Genomic DNA, 20858 nt, shown 5'->3' with positions numbered 1-20858 from the left:
AACCTCTATCATACTCATCTCAAGAGGCAAGGTGATGCATGCAAGATGCAATGCAACTTAGGCATACGAGCTAAGGATGCAACATACCGATACAATCAAACATGCAAGGTGAGCATGCAAATAAGCAAAGGATGGTCTTAAACATGAATTAGGCAGCTCTAGTTAGGCCCAAAACAGTGGCCAAAATGCTAAGTGCATGGAGGCAAATGACATGCAAACATGCATAGATACATGGTCCAAGACTTAAGCATAATGAAGCCACTTTTCAACGCATTTGAAAGGCACAAACATGGAAAATTTTCATGCGAATTTCAGAGGCGATAGGTGATGCAAAACAGCCCCGAAACATAACGAAACGACACTCAACGCATGGAATGAATCCCGAAATGCAAAATTAGGCACATGAAATGGCTTACAGCTATACAAAGCATGCATAATATGGACATGGAGCATGAAGACAGAAGCAAGGCAGCCCTGAGATAAGCATTTTTACAGTTTATGACATGGCCAAACAGCAAGCAAAGATAGGGCTAAAATGGTATACAAAAACGGGGCTACCACATGGATTTCAAAGCAAGTAGCACATAGAGTATCCAAACAGTGTTGAGCCATTCTTCAATGTTGAAGAAGGGCTCAAAAGAAGCAACTTCACAGTTTATAACATGCCTCAAAACAGATCACACGCAAGCCAAAAATATTATGCAAAATTATGGCATAAAGAGGGCTAATGAAGGAAGTGCTAGCTACTGTCCTCAAACAGCAAGGGGTCCTCAATCAAACATGAAGAGGACCTCAAAATATGATGATTTGAAGTTTGGGTCGGAGCCCAAAAGTGCAAGAAACTATGGCTTAGATATGAAGCAAGAAAAGGCTAGAAAAGGGAAGATGAGGACTCACCCTTGAAAACCAGCAAACCAACACCTCTTGGACCAAGTTTAGGTGCTCCTAAGCTCTGAAGAACAGCCTCAAGTTGCTGCAATGGAGTAAGGATGCCTTGTGCTATGAGTTGATGAAGAAATGGCCCAAGAACAAAGGTGTTTGATGGTTGAATGGGAGAGATATAGTGAGAGATGAAGGGATATATGTATGTATATATCAGATATATCTATATATCTCTGGTTTTTTGTTCCAAAAATCCAACCTCACCAATGGAGGAGGAGAGGCCCCTTATATAGGCAATACTAAGCTTCTAAGACAAGCTTCAAAGGGTCAAAGGGGTTTAAAGGGGAGGTCAAGGCTTATTGGAGAAGCTTGGACAGCTGGTAGGCTTCTTGAGGAAGCCAAGATAAGGGGTCAAGGCTTCCTCAAGAAGCCTTGAGCAAAGGGTGCAAAAGAGGGGTCCAAAGGTGGTCAAGGGTTCAAAATAGCAACATATATGCACGGGGGAGTGTGCTGGTGCATTCCAACTGGCACAGCTGGGATGCACCAGGCTTGGAGAGTGCAAATGGTGCAAACCGGCCAGAAAATTTGGTCGTCGGCCAAAATAAAGTGCCGGTCGGCATAATATTTTTCCGGTCGGCAAAATAGATTGCCGATAGATGATTCCAATGTCAAAAAATGGCCGGTGGGTATGCAAATTGAAGCCCCGGATGTTATCTTTCCAATGGCGCAAACCTTGCATCAAAATTCCTCCTGTGCAAAAAGTTATGCCCTTTTTCGTGAAGCCGCGCAGATTCGATCCAACCGGGATGATGCCCGACTTCAACTGATCATATCTCCCCCACCCGGACTTGGCTCTAGGAGATTCTTGAGTGCAAAATGAAGCCTCGGAAGTAAGCTTTCCGACGGTGGTGGCCCCATAGCTAAACTCCAAGTGTACAGATAGATAAGCCCGATTCAGCGAGGGCTGCTCGACTCGCTTCTACCCGGATTCATGCCGAACTTCTCCCAAACTAGTTTTCTCCTCTCCTTTCCTCTCTTCTTCAACTCCAAAACCCTAAATAAAGTGTTTTGAAGGATTTGCCTCTCTCCTTGCTGAAGAAACTGAACATTTGCCCTGCACACCTTTCTCCGCCAAGCAAACCATCAGTAGTGCCCAAGTCTTAAGGGCGGTCAAAAATGGGGTGTCTACATGTATGTGTGCAATCCTTGTGATGCCATAAAGCTAGAGTTAATCCTCGTAGTGATCGGATGGCTGGATCTTCAGCAAGAGTAACTAACCATCACTGAGAATAGTCAAATCACGAGAAATCATGGGGTATTTGTTGAGTAAAGGTGGAAGCTCCCCCTCAATCAATAAGAATTTTATTTTATTTTTTTATATTTTTAATTTTGACTTTTATGCTTGTGGGCACTCATTGGTGGCATGCATGCTCAAGAGTATAGAGACCAAACCAGAGAAGCATGGAATCAATACGGATGGCTTTGTTGGTGCCTCTGAGGTAGCCTTTTCCTAATGCTCGGACTTCAATGAATTGATGGAGGAACCGCGAAAGTAAAAAATGATGGTAGATAGTTAAGAGACTCAACATCACACATGATATGCCAGTATCGGTCAATTCCTCTAAAAATGGATGAGAGACACTGTTAGAGGTCCATAGAGAACTTTGATCACTTGTGCGGAAACCCCTGTAATAGTTTATCTCAAGGATGTGTACATAATGAGATCATGAAGTCAATGAATATGAGCATTCAGAATAAGCTATGAACAAAGACGAATGAAATCTTGCAAAAAGCATGAGAGGTGCCCATATGAGTCTAAAAGTAGAGATAACAAGAATCAATGAAAATGAGATTATAGCATCCAAGTACACATAAAACCAATCTCTCTCACCCACTCAAGTAACCGGCAACACCCTAGTGACTGAGCACTACACCCAAGGTCTTTCTAAGGAACTCAAATCTAAGAAAATCAAAGGGTTTTGTAAAAATATTAGCCTTTTGATGCTTAGTGGGTACACGTTCAAGAACAACAAGGCCCTCTTCCACTAACTCTTGAATGAAATGATGACGAATGTCAACGTGTTTGGTGCGAGAGAGTTGGACATGATTTGTAAAAATGTTAATGGCACTTGTGTTATCACAAAAAAGAGTGAGAGTATCCTGGTTTATACCATAGTCATGAAGCATTTGCTTCATCCATAACATTTGTGCACAACAACTCCTTGCTGCAATGTACTCAGCCTCAACAGTTGAAAGAGATATGGCATTTTACTTTTTGCTATGCCAAGCAACCAAATTATTTCCAAGGTAAAAGCACCCTCTAGATGTCCTCTTACAATCATCAGCACACCCTATCCAGTCGGCATTGGAAAAACCAGTGATTTCAGCGGTAGTGTCGATTGTAAAACAAATCCCATACCCTAATGTCCCATTTACATACTTAATGATGCGTTTAATTGCAAGCAGATAAGACTTTTTAGGACAGGCTTGGTAACAGGCACAAACACCTACACTAAATGCCATGTCAGGACGACTGGCTGTGAGGTACAAGAGACTCCCTATCATACTCCTATAAAGGGTTAGATCAGCATCAGTACCAAAAAAATCTTTGGAAAGGTGAAGGCTAGTGCTCATGGGAGTGCGAGCATGTTTGGCTGACTCAAGACCGAACTTAGACACAAGGTTTTTGGCATACTTGGTCTGAGAAACAAACATACCCGAGGGAGATTGTTTAATTTGAAGACCTAAGAAGTAAGACAATTCCCCCATCATACTCATTTCAAATTCATGTGTCATGCAATCCGAGAAATATTTTACAAGAAAATCAGCAATGGATCCAAACACAATTTCATTAACATAAATCTGAGTAACAAGTATATGAGACTTAGTATGTTTCACAAATAAGGTCTTGTCCACATTAACCCTTTGGAAATCATTAGCAAGAAAGAAGGTAGTAAGTCTATCATACCAAGCTTGAGGAGCTTGTTTCAACCCATACAGTGCCTTGTCTAACTTGTAGACATGATGTGGACATTTTGGGTCCTTAAACCCTTTTGGTTGCTCAACATAAGCCTTTTCTTTCAAGTACCCATTCAGAAAGGCACTTTTCACATCTATTTGAAATAGTTTGAACCTTAGAAAGCGTGCAACACCAAGTAAAATATGAATAGATTCGAGACGTGCAACAGGGGCAAACATCTCATCATAGTCAACACCCTCTACTTGTGTATAGCCTTAAGCAACCTACCTAGCTTTATTTCTGACCACAGTACCATTATCATCAGATTTATTTTTAAAGATCCACTTCGTATCTATCACATTCATGTTTATAGGTCAGGAAACAAGAGTCCAAACTTTGTTATGTTCAAATTGTCCTAATTCATCATGCATAGCATTCACCTAACTATTATCTACTAAGGCCTCTTTTATATTTTTAGGTTTAATTAATGAAACATAGCACATGTGACTTCCCTTTTCTCAAACTTGTTTTCGGGTTTTCATTTGGTCTGAAACATTGCCAATTACCTGTTGAACCAGATGGTTCAGTTTTACCCTTGTGAAGGTTTTAAACCTAAACTAGTTGTGACAGGAGCATCAGAGGTGGTGTCTCTTTGAGTACTCTTTGGACTCGGACTTACCATTGAAGTTGGTACTGACTCACTTTCTTGAGCTTAACCCTCTGTTTCTCCTTGACTCTGTGGTTTAGTATCCAAGATTGGAGACTCACCATTTTCTTCCTCATGTATTGCTGGAGTAGGAGAACTTGTGTCATCTATAACCACATTGATTGATTGCATTAGAGATAAAGTACGCCTGTTATAGACACGAACAACTCTACTAGTAGTTGAATACCCTAAAAAAATACTTTCATCGCTTCGAGAGTCAAATTTTCCCAAGCGCTCTCTATCTTTGAAAATGTAACATTTACTCCCAAAAGTTTTGAAGTATTTTACATTAGGTTTTAATCCCTTTCAAAATTCATATAGAGTTTGTAAAATGCCGGGCCTAAACTACACACGATTCACAACATAAATAGCGGTATTTAAGGCTTTAGCCTAAAACTTTGAATAAACTTTCTTGCTAAGAAGCATGACCCTAGCCATCTCTTGAACAACTCTGTTTTTTCTCTCAACAACTCTATTTTGCTGTGGAATAATAGGAGCAGAAAACTCATGCTTAATACCATGCATATCACAAAAATTTGAAAATGAGTTATTTTCAAACTCAGGACCATGATCAGTTTGGATTCTTATGATACGCCCAATAGAAACACCCTGTTCATTTTGGATTTTAAGGACTAATGTCTGGAAAGCATTAAACGTATCAGATTTTTCTCTTAAAAAATTAACCCATGAAAAATGAGTGTAATCATCCACAGTTAAAAAAATGTATCTTTTACCTCCAATGCTTTCAGTGCGAGTAGGTCCCATAAGATCCATATGAATCTGTTCAGGAGGACGTTTAGTTGTGAAGCTGTTCACCTTTTTATGAGGGGCACGAGTTTGCTTCCCAAGTTGATATGGCCCACACACATGGTTCACAGTCTTACCCATTTTTTGTACTCCTCTCATAAGCTCTTTGTTGTCTATCTTAGTTAGGTCTTTGAAATTCATGTGACCTAATCTTTGATGCCACTGATCAATATTACTTATGATGGCTGAGTGGCAAGTGAGATCATTAGTGGTAACAATCCCATAGCAGTTATCAGATGTGCGAACCCTATGCATGACAGTATTTCCCTTCTTATCTACAATTTCACATTTATTTTTTGAAAATAATACTTCATGGTGGGAATCACACATTTGATTGATGCTTAAAAGATTTGCTTTAAGGCCATCAACAAGTAATGCATTTTCGAGCTTGGGAAGACCAACCACACTTATAGAGCCCTTACCAATGACTCTAGAAGTGCCACTATCTCCAAAAGTAACAATTCCTCCTTCATATTTTTCAAGAGAAGTGAAGTAGGATTTGTCACCAGTCATGTGATGAGAGCACCCACTATCAAGATAACATATGTGTGAGTCACGTGGTTTTTCAGAGCAGTGTGAACAACAAAACAAGTCAAGTCACTATTTCTCACCCATGTCTTTTAGTCTTAACAAAATCAGGACTGGCAGCCTTGGTAAATGTCTTAGCATTGTGAACATCCTCATAAATCTTGGTGTTCCGCCTAGACATGTAAGGCTGTCTCCTAACCGAAAAAGTATTAGAATTTCTACCCTTTTAAGACACCTTACCAAACAACTCGAAACAATAAGGACAAATGTGGACATACCTACCATAATGATGACAAACAAAAAAATTTTTTGCCTCTCTTTTGTTGATCTTACCCTTGTTAGGTTGATGAAGAAAGGGATCACCCTGTTGAACCTTCAGCTTTCCCTTTGTTTGAGTTTTGATGTTGTGTGATGTGGAGGTCTGTTTCTTTTGAACTGTTGTATTACAATAGCCTAGCCTACTTTTGTCACAATTGATTTGTTGAGACCCGAGGATGTCTTCCAGTGTCTTTGACCCTTTGTTCCACATATCAATCGTGGCTCTTGCATCTTAGAGTTCTTCATCTTTCTGACTAACCATCTCTTCTAATGCAGCTTGTGACATCTCAAGGATTTTAATCTTCTCTTCATATGTGGCATATATTTTCAGAAGTTCATTCATTTCAGTCTCACAAGATAGAAGTTTTCCACATAGGTATTGCCTATCATTAGAGATCTCGATGACATCCTGCTTTGCTATTGCAATCTATCTCTTTAGCTTGACATTCTCGCTTTCACATGCTCTTAGCTTGAAAGTCAATTGGTCATTGATCTTGGACAAGTTCAGAGATTCATTGTAAAACTTTTCATAAGATTGTTGTAGATCATCACCATCGATCTCATCATTATCTTCCGAGCTTTTATCATCTTCATCTTCTTTTTGTTCCTCTTTCTTCTTGACCTCATCTAGTCGAGCAACCAAGGCATGAAAGTTGGTGGATAGTGGTGACAATAACTCTCTTCTTTCATGGAATTGACTCAGAATGTCCCATGCATCTTTGGCTTTTGTGTAGTGAGCAATTTGTTGTTATTCTTCTTTAGAAATTACTTCACGGATGACAGTGAGAACTCTTTGATTGATTGGATTGTCAGCACTTTCAACATCCTCTTCAATGGCTTGCCAACTTTCAGGGTCATGAGCTCTAAGAAACATCCTTATTCGAATCTTCCAAAATAAGTAGTTTCTCCCATCAAAGATAGGAACACGGTGCAGATTCTAACTATGAGGAAACTCCACTTGCTTTGGAGGAGGTTGAGTGACGGTAAACCAGAATGCCATGTAAGTACTATCTCCATCTTCACCGGATTCAGCTTCTTCGGATTCTTTCTCTGACCTGCTTTCATCATTCCAAGTCATTATATAGACTTTCTCCCAGTTCTTTTTCGATGGATATTCAAGAGCAATATGACTAAACCCTTGACATTCGTAACACTTGACACCTTGCCCCTTCACACTCTTTTTTTTATTTTTTTATTTTTTTTTCCAGTTTTTGGAGCAACTTTTGATGGAAAAGTTTCGGATTTTTCATTACCCTTATCTTTTAAAGTAGGATCCTTGAAATTAGGCTTCTCTTTCTTTAATTTTTTTTTTTTGAACTGTTTGGTAAACATAGCCTTCATTTCAGATTCTAGATCAAACTCAATCTCAGGGGTCTTAGCAGTCTCATGAGCACTAGAAAAAGCCACACTATCTTTTTATTTTTTCTTAGAAATTTAGTGGGCTTCATAAGTCTGCAAGTTTTCAACCAACTAATCAAGCTTAAAGGTATCAACATCCTGAGTCTCCTCAATAGCTGTAACTTTTGATTGGAACCTCTTAGGTAAATACCTCAAAATTTTTCCAACAACCTTAGCTTTAGGAATTTTTTCACCAAGTGTGAAACAGGAATTCATGATGTCACTAAGTTTAGCATAAAAATCATCAAACGTCTCATCATTATGCATAAAAAGAGTTTCAAAAGAGGAGGTGAGACATTGAAGTTTTGACCTTTTAACATAAATAGTACCCCTCGTGAATAGTTTCAAGAATGTCCCAAGCCTCTTTTGCTACCATACATATGCAAATACGATGAAACTCTTCAGGTGTGATGGAGCAAAAGAGGGAATTGAGAGCCTTACTGTTCCAACTCGAGTTCTGATAGTCGAATGCTTCCCATTTATCAAGAGGTTTAGGGATATCAACACCATCAATGATGACAACAGGTTCACTCCACCCATAGATCACATAGTGCTATACTTTCTCATCGATAGATTTTAAAACCACTCTTATACGAGCTTTCCAATAAGAATAGTTTGTACCATCAAGTAATGGAGGTCCATGGGTCGAGTTACCTTCGCGAATTGAATCCATATTACCAATCACACAAAATCACACTCTATAGTTTTGAAAAAACAAAGAGTGACCCGCTCTGATACCAATTGAAAAAATCCAAGTGATTCGTGATTTTGACTAGATTTAATTGCAGCAACTCCCAAACAATTAAAACAAACAATCTAATTCATCTAGCACATACAAAAGTAATTTAGATTGTTGCTTTGAAAAGAATAAATCGACACAAACGATTTTTATGTGGAAAAATCACAATTGGAGCACCTCCAATTGTGATAAAAAAAATCACGGGCGAAACGCCACAAATCAATCGACTATGAAGGTAAGAAAGAATACAAATTTACCAAAACAAATTACCCAAACGCAATCAATTTGTCTTCAACAATCTGTATCTCTTTCACCACCACTTTCGTCTCGGAATTGATCAGCTTGATGTTGAATCCACAACATACATGTCGAACCAACGATTGTGCACAACTTTGAACTCCTTCGAATTCTCCATGCTTCAATCTCTGGATTCCACCGAAGAAGAACACTTTTGAAGATGAACAATCAAACTCTTTGATATATGCTTGTCAAACCATGAGTTGAATACTCAATCAAACATCAAAGAAACCTAACAAAATAGCTCCAGAAGAAAACGCTAAAACCCTCAAAGAAGATCTGGAAGCCGTGCCTTAGATTTGGAGCAACTTGCAATTTTATAGCTGCTGAAATCGCAATGTCCGCTTGAGCACAGAAATGGATGCTCGAGTGGAGACGCTAAAACGCGTGTTCCAAACTAGGGTTCACACTTGAGCGTAGGAACTTACGTTCGAGCGTAAAATCACACTTCATAGTATATTTGCAAACTAGCGAAAGTACTGGAAAGGCAGAAATTCCGCTCGAGCGCAACTTTCCCCACTTGAGCGGAAAGACTAAAAACAGAGGAAACATTACAACTCGATTAACCAAAGCATGTTCACGGAATTGGCAACAAATAGGGTCCTAACATAATTATTTTGATATTTTAAGCATTTTTTTGTAATTTTTAGACACACTTAACATAAATATACTTAAAAAGTATAATTTTTGTGAAAAAATCTTTAAAAAATTCACTAAATACCAAAAATACGAAAATTCAGTATATTTTTTATATTTTTGTGTATTTATTAATTTTTTAAAATATTATTTCACAAATATTTTACTTTTTAGACACATCTAAGTAAGATGCATCTAAGAAAGTAAAAAAAATGCTTAAAATTTAAAAAATATTCACTAAAAACAAAAAATAATACGAAAAATAAAAAACTCAATTAAAAAAAAATTTAATTCAAAAAACTCAAACCAAATCATTAAGTAGTATTCCAATACTACCAAATAATAACACTTCGAATTTAGCACAAAACCTTATGTTGGGTTTATTAGTCAGTTGTCATAAATTATTACACTTTTTAAAAATATAATATGAAAAGATTTTTCAAATTTTATAAACATTAAATAAAATAAAGAATTAATTTGAGTTAAATATATTAAACAGTAGAATTAATTACATTACAATTTAATTTAATCAAGCACAGAAAAATAATACATATTTTATATGCATTTCATATTTATTATATAGGCTTTTGATAATAAAATTCAACTTGCCCCGATTGTGGGAGTCACTTTCCACCCTCAACTATTATACGGAAAATTATAGAATACTTTTATGATGTGTTTGGTTAGAGGATTTGAATAGATGTTTGAAAAATGAAAAGAAAAAATTGTATGAAATTAAGTAAAATGTAAATATATTTTATTAATATTTCATCTTCCTTTGTTATTTTCCTTAACAAATTCTTCCTCAAATCTCCCAATCAAATGCAGCTTAAAGTATCACGTCATTGTACTTCTAACCAATTATTATTTATTATACCCCTTTATATTTCTCAATTACTCAATATAATACTTCACCTACCTACATTTTCTATCAATCACAATACTATAGAGTATCACGTATTCATATTTCATGATCACTAAATAATTACCTACATATGCCAAAGTCATGTTTTGCACTACAACTAGGTTAGGTCCACCATAGTTGCACTCTATTGATATCAACAATGCTTGGTAGGTCAAATTTTCATAGTACGAATGACTTGAATACTGCAAAACAACGTCGTTTTGGGAGTAAAACGACGTTGTTTTGATACATTCGAGTCATTTGGGTCACACAAATTCAAGCTACCAAACATTTTTCCTATTGATATATCATTCTGGATTAATATTTTATTTAAAATAAATTTATATAAGGGTAAATTACACTTACTTCCCTAGAGATTTCTGATAATTACAGAGATCTCTCTTATAATTTGAATAATTACACTAACTTCCTTTACTTTTAAAACTATTATCAAAGTTTTCCCAATCTATTAAGTTCGTACAAACGGCGTTAACCCTGTTAGCATTAGATATTAGTACCTAATTTCCATTGTGTTGCAATGAGCAGAACATTTTTTTAATCTTTATTAGGGCAAATTATATAAGTGATCCCCTCATTTCACCCATTGTGTCATTTTAATTCTTACATTTTCAATTGGCTCAATTTTAATTTTTAATTTTAAATTTTATGTTAATTTGGTCTAATTGATAATATTGTTAGTATTTTTTACAAAAAATTATCATTAAATTAGTTAAGGTTAACCTGTTGAATTTAGTAAGTTTATAATTTTGTTATTAAAAATAAGATACATGATATTTATGTGCATATTTTTTATAAAAAGATACTAAAAGTTATAATCGATTAAAGTAAATTAAAATCAAATTACAAATTCAAAATTAAAATCAAATCAATTAAAATTAAAAAATAAATAAAACAAAAATCAAATTATAAGAATTGCCGTCGTAATTTGCCTTTTTATTATCATGAGATTTGACTATTTGGTTTTCTATCCATACCCATTAACTTTTTTTTCTTTTTTTCTTTTTTCTTTTTTCTTTTTTTTTTTAAATTTTTGAAAAAAAAAACTCTCTTCTTTTTACTAAGGCCAAGTTTGGGGAGTTCAAAAAAAGCCAAAAAGACAAAAAGTTACTCAAAAAGTTAAAAAGTTAACACTATTCACCAAAAGTCAACAATTACGGCTGCACAACTCCCAATTCAAATTTTTCCCTACAAATCAATTTTTACAATTTTTTATTACACATTTTTCAATAAAAAGTCAAAAAGTTAACCCAAACATCCATATTTTCAACCTCAATTTTTTTAGTCCAAAAAGACAAAAAGTGCACTTTTTTAGTCTTCCCAAACTTGGCCTAAGTCAACAATGCTACACACTACCATAAACACACCCGTGTTAACTCTTAGACTCGCTCTCTATATATAACTCTATCCCTTCTTTTGCTCCCACTCTTCCCGACTGCTTTATGAATACTTCCTTAAACATTTCCTCCTGACAAGGACACCCAAAATCCTATAACACAAACACAAGCGCAGAGAATTTTCATCTTCCATCTTGAATTCAAACAGAGGTCAGCATTTTGATTTCAATCTTCAGAATCAATTCACAAAAACTCTCAAAAAATGGAGAGACAATTACTTGATTACATTCTGGTACCAACAGGCCTCCTCATAATGTTGGCTTACCACATCTGGCTCCTCTATCAAGTCGTCAATCACCCTTCTCGCACCGTCATCGGCATCAACTCCATCAACCGCCGCTTCTGGGTTCTCTCCATGATGGAGGTCTGCCCCCTCTCTTTCTGTCTCTTTCATTCATTTTCTCATACACCTGGTCATCATTTTCAAAAAAAATCTCATGCATGCTATGATTTTGATTACAATCTGAATTCTGAAATGGGTTTTATTCCTCACTTCGTTCCAAAATATTATTGCTTTATTTCATCTTTTATTATTTTAAAATATTAATCCATTTTCAAATTAAAATAATATAAATTTTTTATTTTTATTTTTTTTTAAAATTCATTAACAATACAAATAAAAAATATAATTATGACAAGTGATATTTAAAAAAAAATGTACTATTAAAGTGTAATTTTAAAAAATTAATTTTTTTATAGTGCAATAATTATACTATTAAAAAAATTAAATTTATCAAAATCAACTATTATTTTGAGACGGAAGTACCATTGAAATCCAAATTTGTTCAAATTTCAGGACGTGTCGAAGAACGGAATTTTAGCGGTGCAAACCCTGAGAAACAACATAATGGCATCAACCCTATTAGCATCCACCGCCATCATGCTCAGCTCTGTCGTCGCCATCTTGATGGCCAACGGAGGCAGCAATCGGTCCGCCGGAAAGATCGTCTACGGTGACCGAAGCCAGCTTGGATTCTCCATCAAATTCTTCGCAATCTTAGTCTGCTTCTGGGTAGCATTCTTGTTCAATGTGCAATCCATCAGGTATTACAGTCACGCCAGCATGCTCATCAATGTCCCATTCAAGAAAATGAATGATCTACGTGATCATCATAGCATTCATCTCACAGCAGAGTATGTGGGGTGGACTGTGAACAGAGGAAGCTATTTCTGGTCATTGGGTCTGCGAGCTTTCTACTTCTCTTTCCCTATGTTTCTTTGGATTTTCGGGCCAATACCCATGTTTATTAGCTGCGTTGTTTTGGTCTTCTTGCTTTATTATCTGGATGTGACCTTGGACTTTGGGTGGGTTGCTGGGGCTTCTGATGGAGAAGATGATCATAGGAACGTGGATGCGTAGGACAGAACGGGGGGGTGATTTGGGTAAGCGTTTTGTTAGTGGCAGTGGCACATATGTATAGAGACAGAGGAGTGATTTGGATTCAACTTAAGTTGAATTCAACTGTTCATCTTAACTAGTTTTTGTTTTGTGGCTTTTAATATCCGTATGTGGTGCAGAGAGTTGAAATAAGAATAGGAACAATTCACCACGGATCCTCTAGAGTGAAATTTTTCTAAAGTTTCCTAGAGTGCTATATTGTGTGCTTGAGATTTACTGGCAAGTCACATCAGAAAAATTGATGTGACTTGCCAGTAAATCTCAACCACACAATGTAGCACTCTAGGAAACTTTAGGAAAAAAAGTTTCCTAGAGTGCTACATTGTGTGCTTGAGATTTACTGGCAAGTCACATCAGAAAAATTGATGTGACTTGCCAGTAAATCTCAACCACACAATGTAGCACTCTAGGAAACTTTAGGAAAAAATCACTCTAGAGGATCCTTGCTCGGAACAATTTGAGGGTGACACTGTGCATTGGCTTATACCAACTGTTTTGTTTTGTCTTGTTTTTATAATTGTCACCGAATGGATTAGAATACTCTACTGACTCAATTTTGTCAAGAAAATTATTATGATCGGAGAAGTGTGATTGTGGGATAATTATTCAGTAATTTTAAAATATAAATATTTGGTATTATATAACATTGTGATTGGTAGGGAAGGTCAGTAGGTAGGTGGGGTATTGTGTTGGTGCTTGAGGAACATGAAATGGTATATTAAATGATGATTGATTAATGAATACAGACACGTGATACTCTGAAAACGAATAATTTTCTGTGATTGAGATGGAAAAGACTATGATATGTGCACCTTATAAAATTGGTGTAATTTTATATTTTTTTAGTCATAATTAAAAAATTAAAAAAATCATAACTAAATATGAACGTCATAATTAAAGAAAAAAACTAATTATAATTTAAAATAAAAACATAATTAAAAATATATATAGTATGTAGTAGGTATAGGTGGTGTTTAGGAAGCCAAACTTGGACTAAAATAGCCATGTCACGACAAAGGTGGCTTTTTTAGCCACATGGGGACAAAACCTCCACAGGTGTAGCCTAACAGCCAATGCCAAGATCAATTTACGAAATTACCCCCACATGTTAATTTTGGACATCACCTTCAACTGCAGAACACAAAAATTAATAAAAAAAAACCTTTTTCCAAAACACACCTTTTCGTAAATTTAACAAAGAAAGTTGAAAAAAAAAATTTAAAGCATTTTTTTGTTTTTTGTTAAAATATTTTATAAAAATAAATTCAAACTCTATTTATAAAAATATTTTTAAATATTTTAATTTTTTTGTTATGTATTTGGTTATTTTTGGAGTGTAGAATTGTGAAAGTAGTATGGAGTTTTGAGTTATGTGTTTGGTTATGAGTTTTAAAAATAATTTATTAATTGAGTTTTATTTTATGTGTTTGGTTACGATTTGAGTGTAGAGTTGTTTTTAAATTTAAAATATTAACATTTTAAATTATTTAAATTTTTTTGTTAAAATAATTTTTTGAATATTTAAATTATTTAAATGTTTATGATTTAATTTTTTTGAATATTTATTTTAATTTTTTGCTTATTAAATTTTTTAGATTATTTACATTATTTAAAATAAAATTAAAATTAAAATTAAATTAAATATTTAAAATTAAATTAAAATTAAATTATTTAAAATACACAGGACAATAAAATAAAACCTCACTTTTTATCATTTCATAGAAAATGAAATAAAAATTAAAATAAAAAACACATGAAAAAACCATTTTCCAAAAAAAAAAAAAAACTTAAAATGAAAAAAACATAAATTAAAAAAAAATAACAAGAAAAAACTTAAAAAATGAAAAAAAAACGTAAATTAAAAAAAATAACGAGAAAAATACGCCTCATTCAAAAATATTAAAAAAAAACATAAAAACATAAATTACCATTCGTGACGTAATTTAGAAATAAATAAAACACATGAAAACTCATTTTTGAAAAATAAAAAAAAAGTTATTGTATACCAATAAAAATAAAAAAGTAAAAAAAAACATAAATTAATGTGAGTGAATAAAAAAATGACAAAATTGTAAATTTTAAAAAAATAACGACAAAAATACGCCTCATTCAAAAACATTTAAAAAAAAACATGAAAACATAAATTACCATTCGCCACGTAATTTACAAATAAATAAATAAATAAGTTATTGTATACCAATAAAAATAAAAAAGGCAAAAAACATAAATTAAAGAACAAGAACTAATTAATGTATAAAAAAAAAAGACAAAAACATAAATTTAAAAAAAAAATTAAGCAAAATATGCCAAATCCAAACCCAAAATAAAATAAAAAAAACAAAAAAAAAATGGACGCAAAATACGCCAAATCCAAACCCAAAATAAAAAAATAAAAATTTAAGCAAAATACGTCAAATTCAAACCGAAAATAAAAAACTTAAAAATAAAAAATTAAGCAAAATACGCCAAAATTCAAACCCAAAATAAAAAAAATAATAATAAAAAAAATTTATTAGCAAAATACGCCAAATCCAAACCCAAAATAAATAAAAAAATTTAAGCAAAATACGCCAAATCCAAACCCAAAATAAAAAAATAAAAAAAATTTAAGCAAAATACGCCAATTCCAAACCAAAATAAAAATAAATAAATAAACATATAAGCAAAATTTGCCAAATCCAAACCCAAAATTAAAAAAAAAAAAGCCAAAAAGGGCATATTGGTAATTTAACAGAAAGACACTTCACCAAAAAGTCAAAAAGTCAAAAAAATTAAAAAGTCCTTCCCAAACCAGACTTTTTAGTCCCAGACTAAAATAACTAAAAAAAACCAAAAAACTAACAAGTCAACCCACTTCTCAAACGAATGCCTAATAAAATTCTCCAATTGAGATATATCGGTGAATTATAGAATATAGGTACGTATTGATGTTTTTACTTTACATAAAATCTTGATTTCAATATTATGACTTATATTATTGAATAGTTTACACTCACTTTCTTTTTCGAATGAATACCTCTTTCTCTTATAAAAATATATCGCTATTTTTCGGATGGGTAAAGAAGCAAAGCATATGATAGAAAAATGTGAGTGAGTTTTTTTCTTCTCTTACTTTTTGCTCGGTATTAAGAAAAATACGCAACTAATCAATTTCATTTATCATAAAAAGCATTTTTTTTTTTGTGAGAAACAAAAATTTCAAAACAAATGAGCTTTTTTTTTTTTTTTTTTTTCTCCCCCCATTATTTCTCACTTAATTTTTGTTGTCATTCTATGGTGAATCTCATACAGGAGATTCACCATATATGATGATGTGGGGACATATTTTTTGGATAGTTCACGTAGCTGAGGTCGTAGCCAAGGTGCTACGTGGACGGGCTATGTCGCCGAGGTTGTTATGATATTGTCAAGATATGGTGCGGCAATATCAGAGTCCAAGATAGTCGATAGAGGACAAAAGTCCTAAGTGAGTTGAGGCACTCTGATTCAACAAAGATGAGACTCTTAATTAAGATCTTTCTTATCTAGCTCAGAGTGCAAGATAAGTGTTATATTTGAATCCTAACAAGTAAGACACTTTGAGTCTAAGGTACACTTTTAATTGATAGTTATTTTACTTGTGCCAATATCTTGTGAGATAAGTTGACTGACTTGAGCGTCAAAGTGTCTTTGGATAGGCGAGCCATCGCAATATTTCTTTTTTTCTTGTGCGCAAGTGTTGACTTAATCTATGCTTTCGTTTGCTCTTTAGTTAAATTCCCTAGATCTTGACGATGAGATATATTTAGTTATGAGGTTAGAAATCAACACACACGTATGATATCCATATTTTATTTCATATTTATCTGTAAAAATTATCTATACACTTAAATGCACTTTTTTTTTGAAATTACTCAACATGGAATTATCTATAAGTGATTAATGTCGTATATAAAGGACAGAGCAATATGTATTCCTCCACAATAATATAATATGGAACGCGTAGAAGTAGACAAGTAGTCCCTTGTGAGATGCCTACCGAGGGTTATTTGCTCCATTGAGTTAGCTCTAATATCTAGGTCTTATAGTTGCATTATTGGTTTTGTTTTTCATAAGATTTTTTTTTTATTTTTTTTATTTTTTATTTTTTTATTTTTCACTAACGGTTCTTTTTCTATCATGTCTTACTAATGTTTTGTAATTATTTTTATTTTTACTTCTTATGTGTTTTCACACAATAACTACCTTTATCTACATGTAAAATTCACTATATCCATATATAATTCTAATCATCTTTTTTTAGTTATGATAGATCCTACACCTATGCAATATCCAATTTCAGCGAAATGAGCTCTATTTAGGCTAAGTTTGGCATGTCTTGAAAAAGACAAAAAGTCAAAAAGTCACTATCCTATTTAAGTCACATCATCTTATTTAAGTCACATCATCTCTCTAACACATCACTTCAAACCCAACCCAAATCCAACCCATATTTCATAAAAAGTCAAAAAGTGCACTTATTTAGATCATCCCAAACAACCCCATTTATTACTAATTTTTTAATTTTTTAGAGCCAAAGTACATGCGCATGAGATAATAGTGTTGCTACAGTGATGCCCCCAGGGCCACCTTTGATTTTTCCCCCCCATAGTTGTGGATCTATTTATTTTATTTTAAGATATTTATATGTGACAAGATTCATACAACAGAATAGAATATAATTAGAGATGTTCCATAAAGAGTCATGTCACCCAACAATTTTTTGCAACTCATTGGCACCAATAATAGCATTTTGGAATGTTCTTCTGATCTCTCATCAATTTCATTCATAATATTATTAGAAATGTACAAGAATATAAACATCATTTCTTCTTCCAGAGATTTTGGTACAGAAGTCCCTAATTCATTCTTTGTATAATTTCTTACTTTGAGGACGTGCCTCGAATATACCATGGATAAAGTGAGGCAGAACATGATTTGCAAATACTGGGGAATATGAGATAATTATGCTGATAGAGATGTGGAGTTAGGTTACTTATGCTTTTATGCAGCAAGTACATAAGCATCTTCAAAGAAGTTAGGCTCAATTATTATGATTTTGGTTATGCTCTATGCAGAAGAGAAATTAGGTTCATATTCTAACCAACCAAACCAACTTCATGCTTAAGTGAAATTCCAAATTTTGTCAACTTTCTCCGAGCTTCCAATACTTCGAATGAGCAAGGAAATGAGTCTCAAGAGGCTCTAATGTGACGTCGGAGCCAGTCAAAAACAAAGGATTTTAGGAAGTTGGTAGAAAATTGACTTTTTGACTTTTTTAGTCTATTTTGTGTTTTTATGAGTAAAAAATGTGAGAGGTGATGACTTAAAATGGGTAAAAAACTAAAAGCTAGGTAAAAAGCTACTTCCTAAAAGATTGGCTTACCTTTTGGGCTAGTTACAAATCCCATATATACCGGCCCTCACTTACCTAATGCTGTGTTTGGTTGGGAGATTTGGGGAGGGATTTGGAAAGAGAAATGAAAAAGGTGTGTGAAACTAAGTGAAATGTAGGTATATTTTATTCACATTTCACCTAACTTTTTCCTTTTCAAATTCCTTCTCAAATTCCCTAACCAAACACAGTGTAAGGGTAGTTCCTTGTGGTTCAAGGTTTCCTTTATTTGTCAAGCCTCATTAACTAATGAGATCAGTTACAAGCCACATGCGGTTGCACCACGTGGTTGTGATAGCTTTTAAAATAATGCTAGAATGATCTTCTCATCTCATCTCATCATATTTTATCTACCGTTTGATGTAGCACATATTAGCCGGTTAGAGTCCATTATCGTCGTTAATATATAACTAATTTGTGTATGCCACATTAGCTACTGGATAAAATGTAGTATGACAAGATGATCATTCTAACATTATATGCAACTAAAGTGCCTACTTCATATCTGATGACAAATAAAATGTAGTAAAAGAATCATTATAGCATTAGAGCATCTTCAACTGTTCACTACTTTTTTCATCAAATTTGAGTAAAAAATTTCTGATTTTCTTAATTTGATATGGGTTGTTCCAACGGTACATCAAAAGGGAAGGGTCATCCGGTGAGTCGACCGGTAAGGCTAATTTTATTTTTTTTTAAACCTATTTGAACCTTTTGACCTGTTTGAACCTACCTATTTGAAAGGGAACCGGTCGACCGGTTGGTCAACCGGCCGGCCATCCGGCTTGTTGACCGGTTGGTCTCCCCCAACAGTAAAGCACAGTAAAATAATGAAATCTAGAGCCTGTTCTCACTTTGATGAATTTTTTGTTTCATTCTCATTTTGATACCAATTTGCTGAAATCATTGGAGCTCCAAAAAGTGACTTTTTCACCAAATTTCAAATCTGATGCAAGGTTTGATGAACCGTTGGAGATGGCCTTACTATTGCTTTTAATCTGTTTCCTAACCTAAGCTTGGGGTTAGGTCACTATGGGCTCTTTTACCCTGGGCCTATTAGGAATGATAATTTGAACTCAGCCAGACGGGGACCCGCCCCGCCCTATCCCGCCGCGATAAGTCGGGTTTTTTTTTCCCGAAAATTATCCCCATAGGGTCGGGGCTAGTATTGAAAAATGGATCCCCGACGATTTTCTGGCCGGGGACGGTGATAGGTTCTCTCAGCCCCGGCCTCGCCTCGAATTATCCCCAAACATCCCCGTATATATATATATATATATATATATATATGTTTAGTGTTTTTCCTCACACACACACTGACTTCACTTCTCTCACATCACAGATCTCAAATCTCTCTCTCTCTCTCTCTCTCTCTATATATATATATATACATATATCCGTTTCATTCTCTCTCACAGGTGTAATCATCGTTTCATTTCTTCATAACCCACCGACGGGTTTCATCACCGCCTTCCTGCCATGGCCTTCATCTTCGACGTCTGCTTCGGCGCCGCGCCTCCATCTATCTCAGATCGGCGCTATCATGTATCTCAGATTCGTCGGTGCCAGATCTCTGATGATCTCAAGATCTCCGAACACTCCTCTCTCTCTTCAGTTGTCACAGATCGATCCATCGCTGCCATCATTCCATGCATTCTGCCGGAGAGAGTTAGGGTTTATAGATCTCGATCTCGGTTTGGAAGATTAAGGCAAGAAGTAGCTTGATCGACTCTCTCCCTGTAACTTTCTCTCTCTCTCTCTCTCTCTATATATATATACATGTATATACAAATAACGAAGAGCACATGCACAGATGCTGTGAACAAAACAATGTGAAGAACTATTTGAGAGAGAGAGATTATGGTGATAAAAATAATTTGGACAAATCTGGATGTTTGTGATGCAATCTATGGAGAAGATCTTTGTCTTGTTTTTTTTTGTTTTTTTTTTTTTGGACCGGGAAATATTCGGGGTCGGGGAAACCCGATCCCCGTTAGGGGGCGCGGGTGGGGACGATGATAAATTCCCTGTCGGGGATCGAGGCCAGAGCCGAGGACGAGAGAATTTTCAACATCGAGGATCAAGGACGGAGAGTGTAATCCGCAGCCCCGTTCCGATCCGTTACCATCCCTAGGGCCTATCCATAATATGAATTTACTAATAAGGACAATACACACTAATTAGTTATTCCTATTCAAATTTTTGTATCTTCTTTCTTAAGAGATCAAAGTTATTTCTTCTTCTTCTTCCTCCCTCCAAAACTCCAATTCATTCTACCAAAACTCACCATCATCATTAACATCATTGTTTTTTTTATTATTTTGAAACCTTAAATCCTAAAAGAAAGTTTGAACAAAATCAAATAATGAATGAAGGTAATAATCAAAATAGTTTTTTGAAACAACCCATCAATAATGAGATAAGTATTCATATAAAGGGGTTTCACAATTTTTGTAG

General features: G+C 34.5%; 1 protein-coding gene across 1 annotated transcript; it reads left to right on the top strand.

Annotated features, from left to right (window-relative positions):
* The first annotated feature begins 11616 nt into the window (after nucleotides 1-11616).
* Nucleotides 11617-13133, top strand: LOC114313808 (uncharacterized). Its single transcript, XM_082885451.1, has 2 exons — nucleotides 11617-11953; nucleotides 12386-13133. The coding sequence occupies exons 1-2, from the start codon at nucleotides 11792-11794 to the stop codon at nucleotides 12947-12949; spliced, it is 726 nt and encodes a 241-aa protein (XP_082741577.1). The 5' UTR covers nucleotides 11617-11791; the 3' UTR covers nucleotides 12950-13133.
* The last annotated feature ends 7725 nt before the right edge of the window (nucleotides 13134-20858 follow it).

The sequence above is a fragment of the Camellia sinensis genome, chromosome 1 (assembly GCF_055761805.1).
Source record: "Camellia sinensis isolate YWXY chromosome 1, ASM5576180v1, whole genome shotgun sequence".
NCBI lineage: Eukaryota > Viridiplantae > Streptophyta > Magnoliopsida > Ericales > Theaceae > Camellia > Camellia sinensis.
Note: the sequence above shows the minus strand (reverse complement) of the source record. Positions and strands in the feature narration are given on the sequence as shown.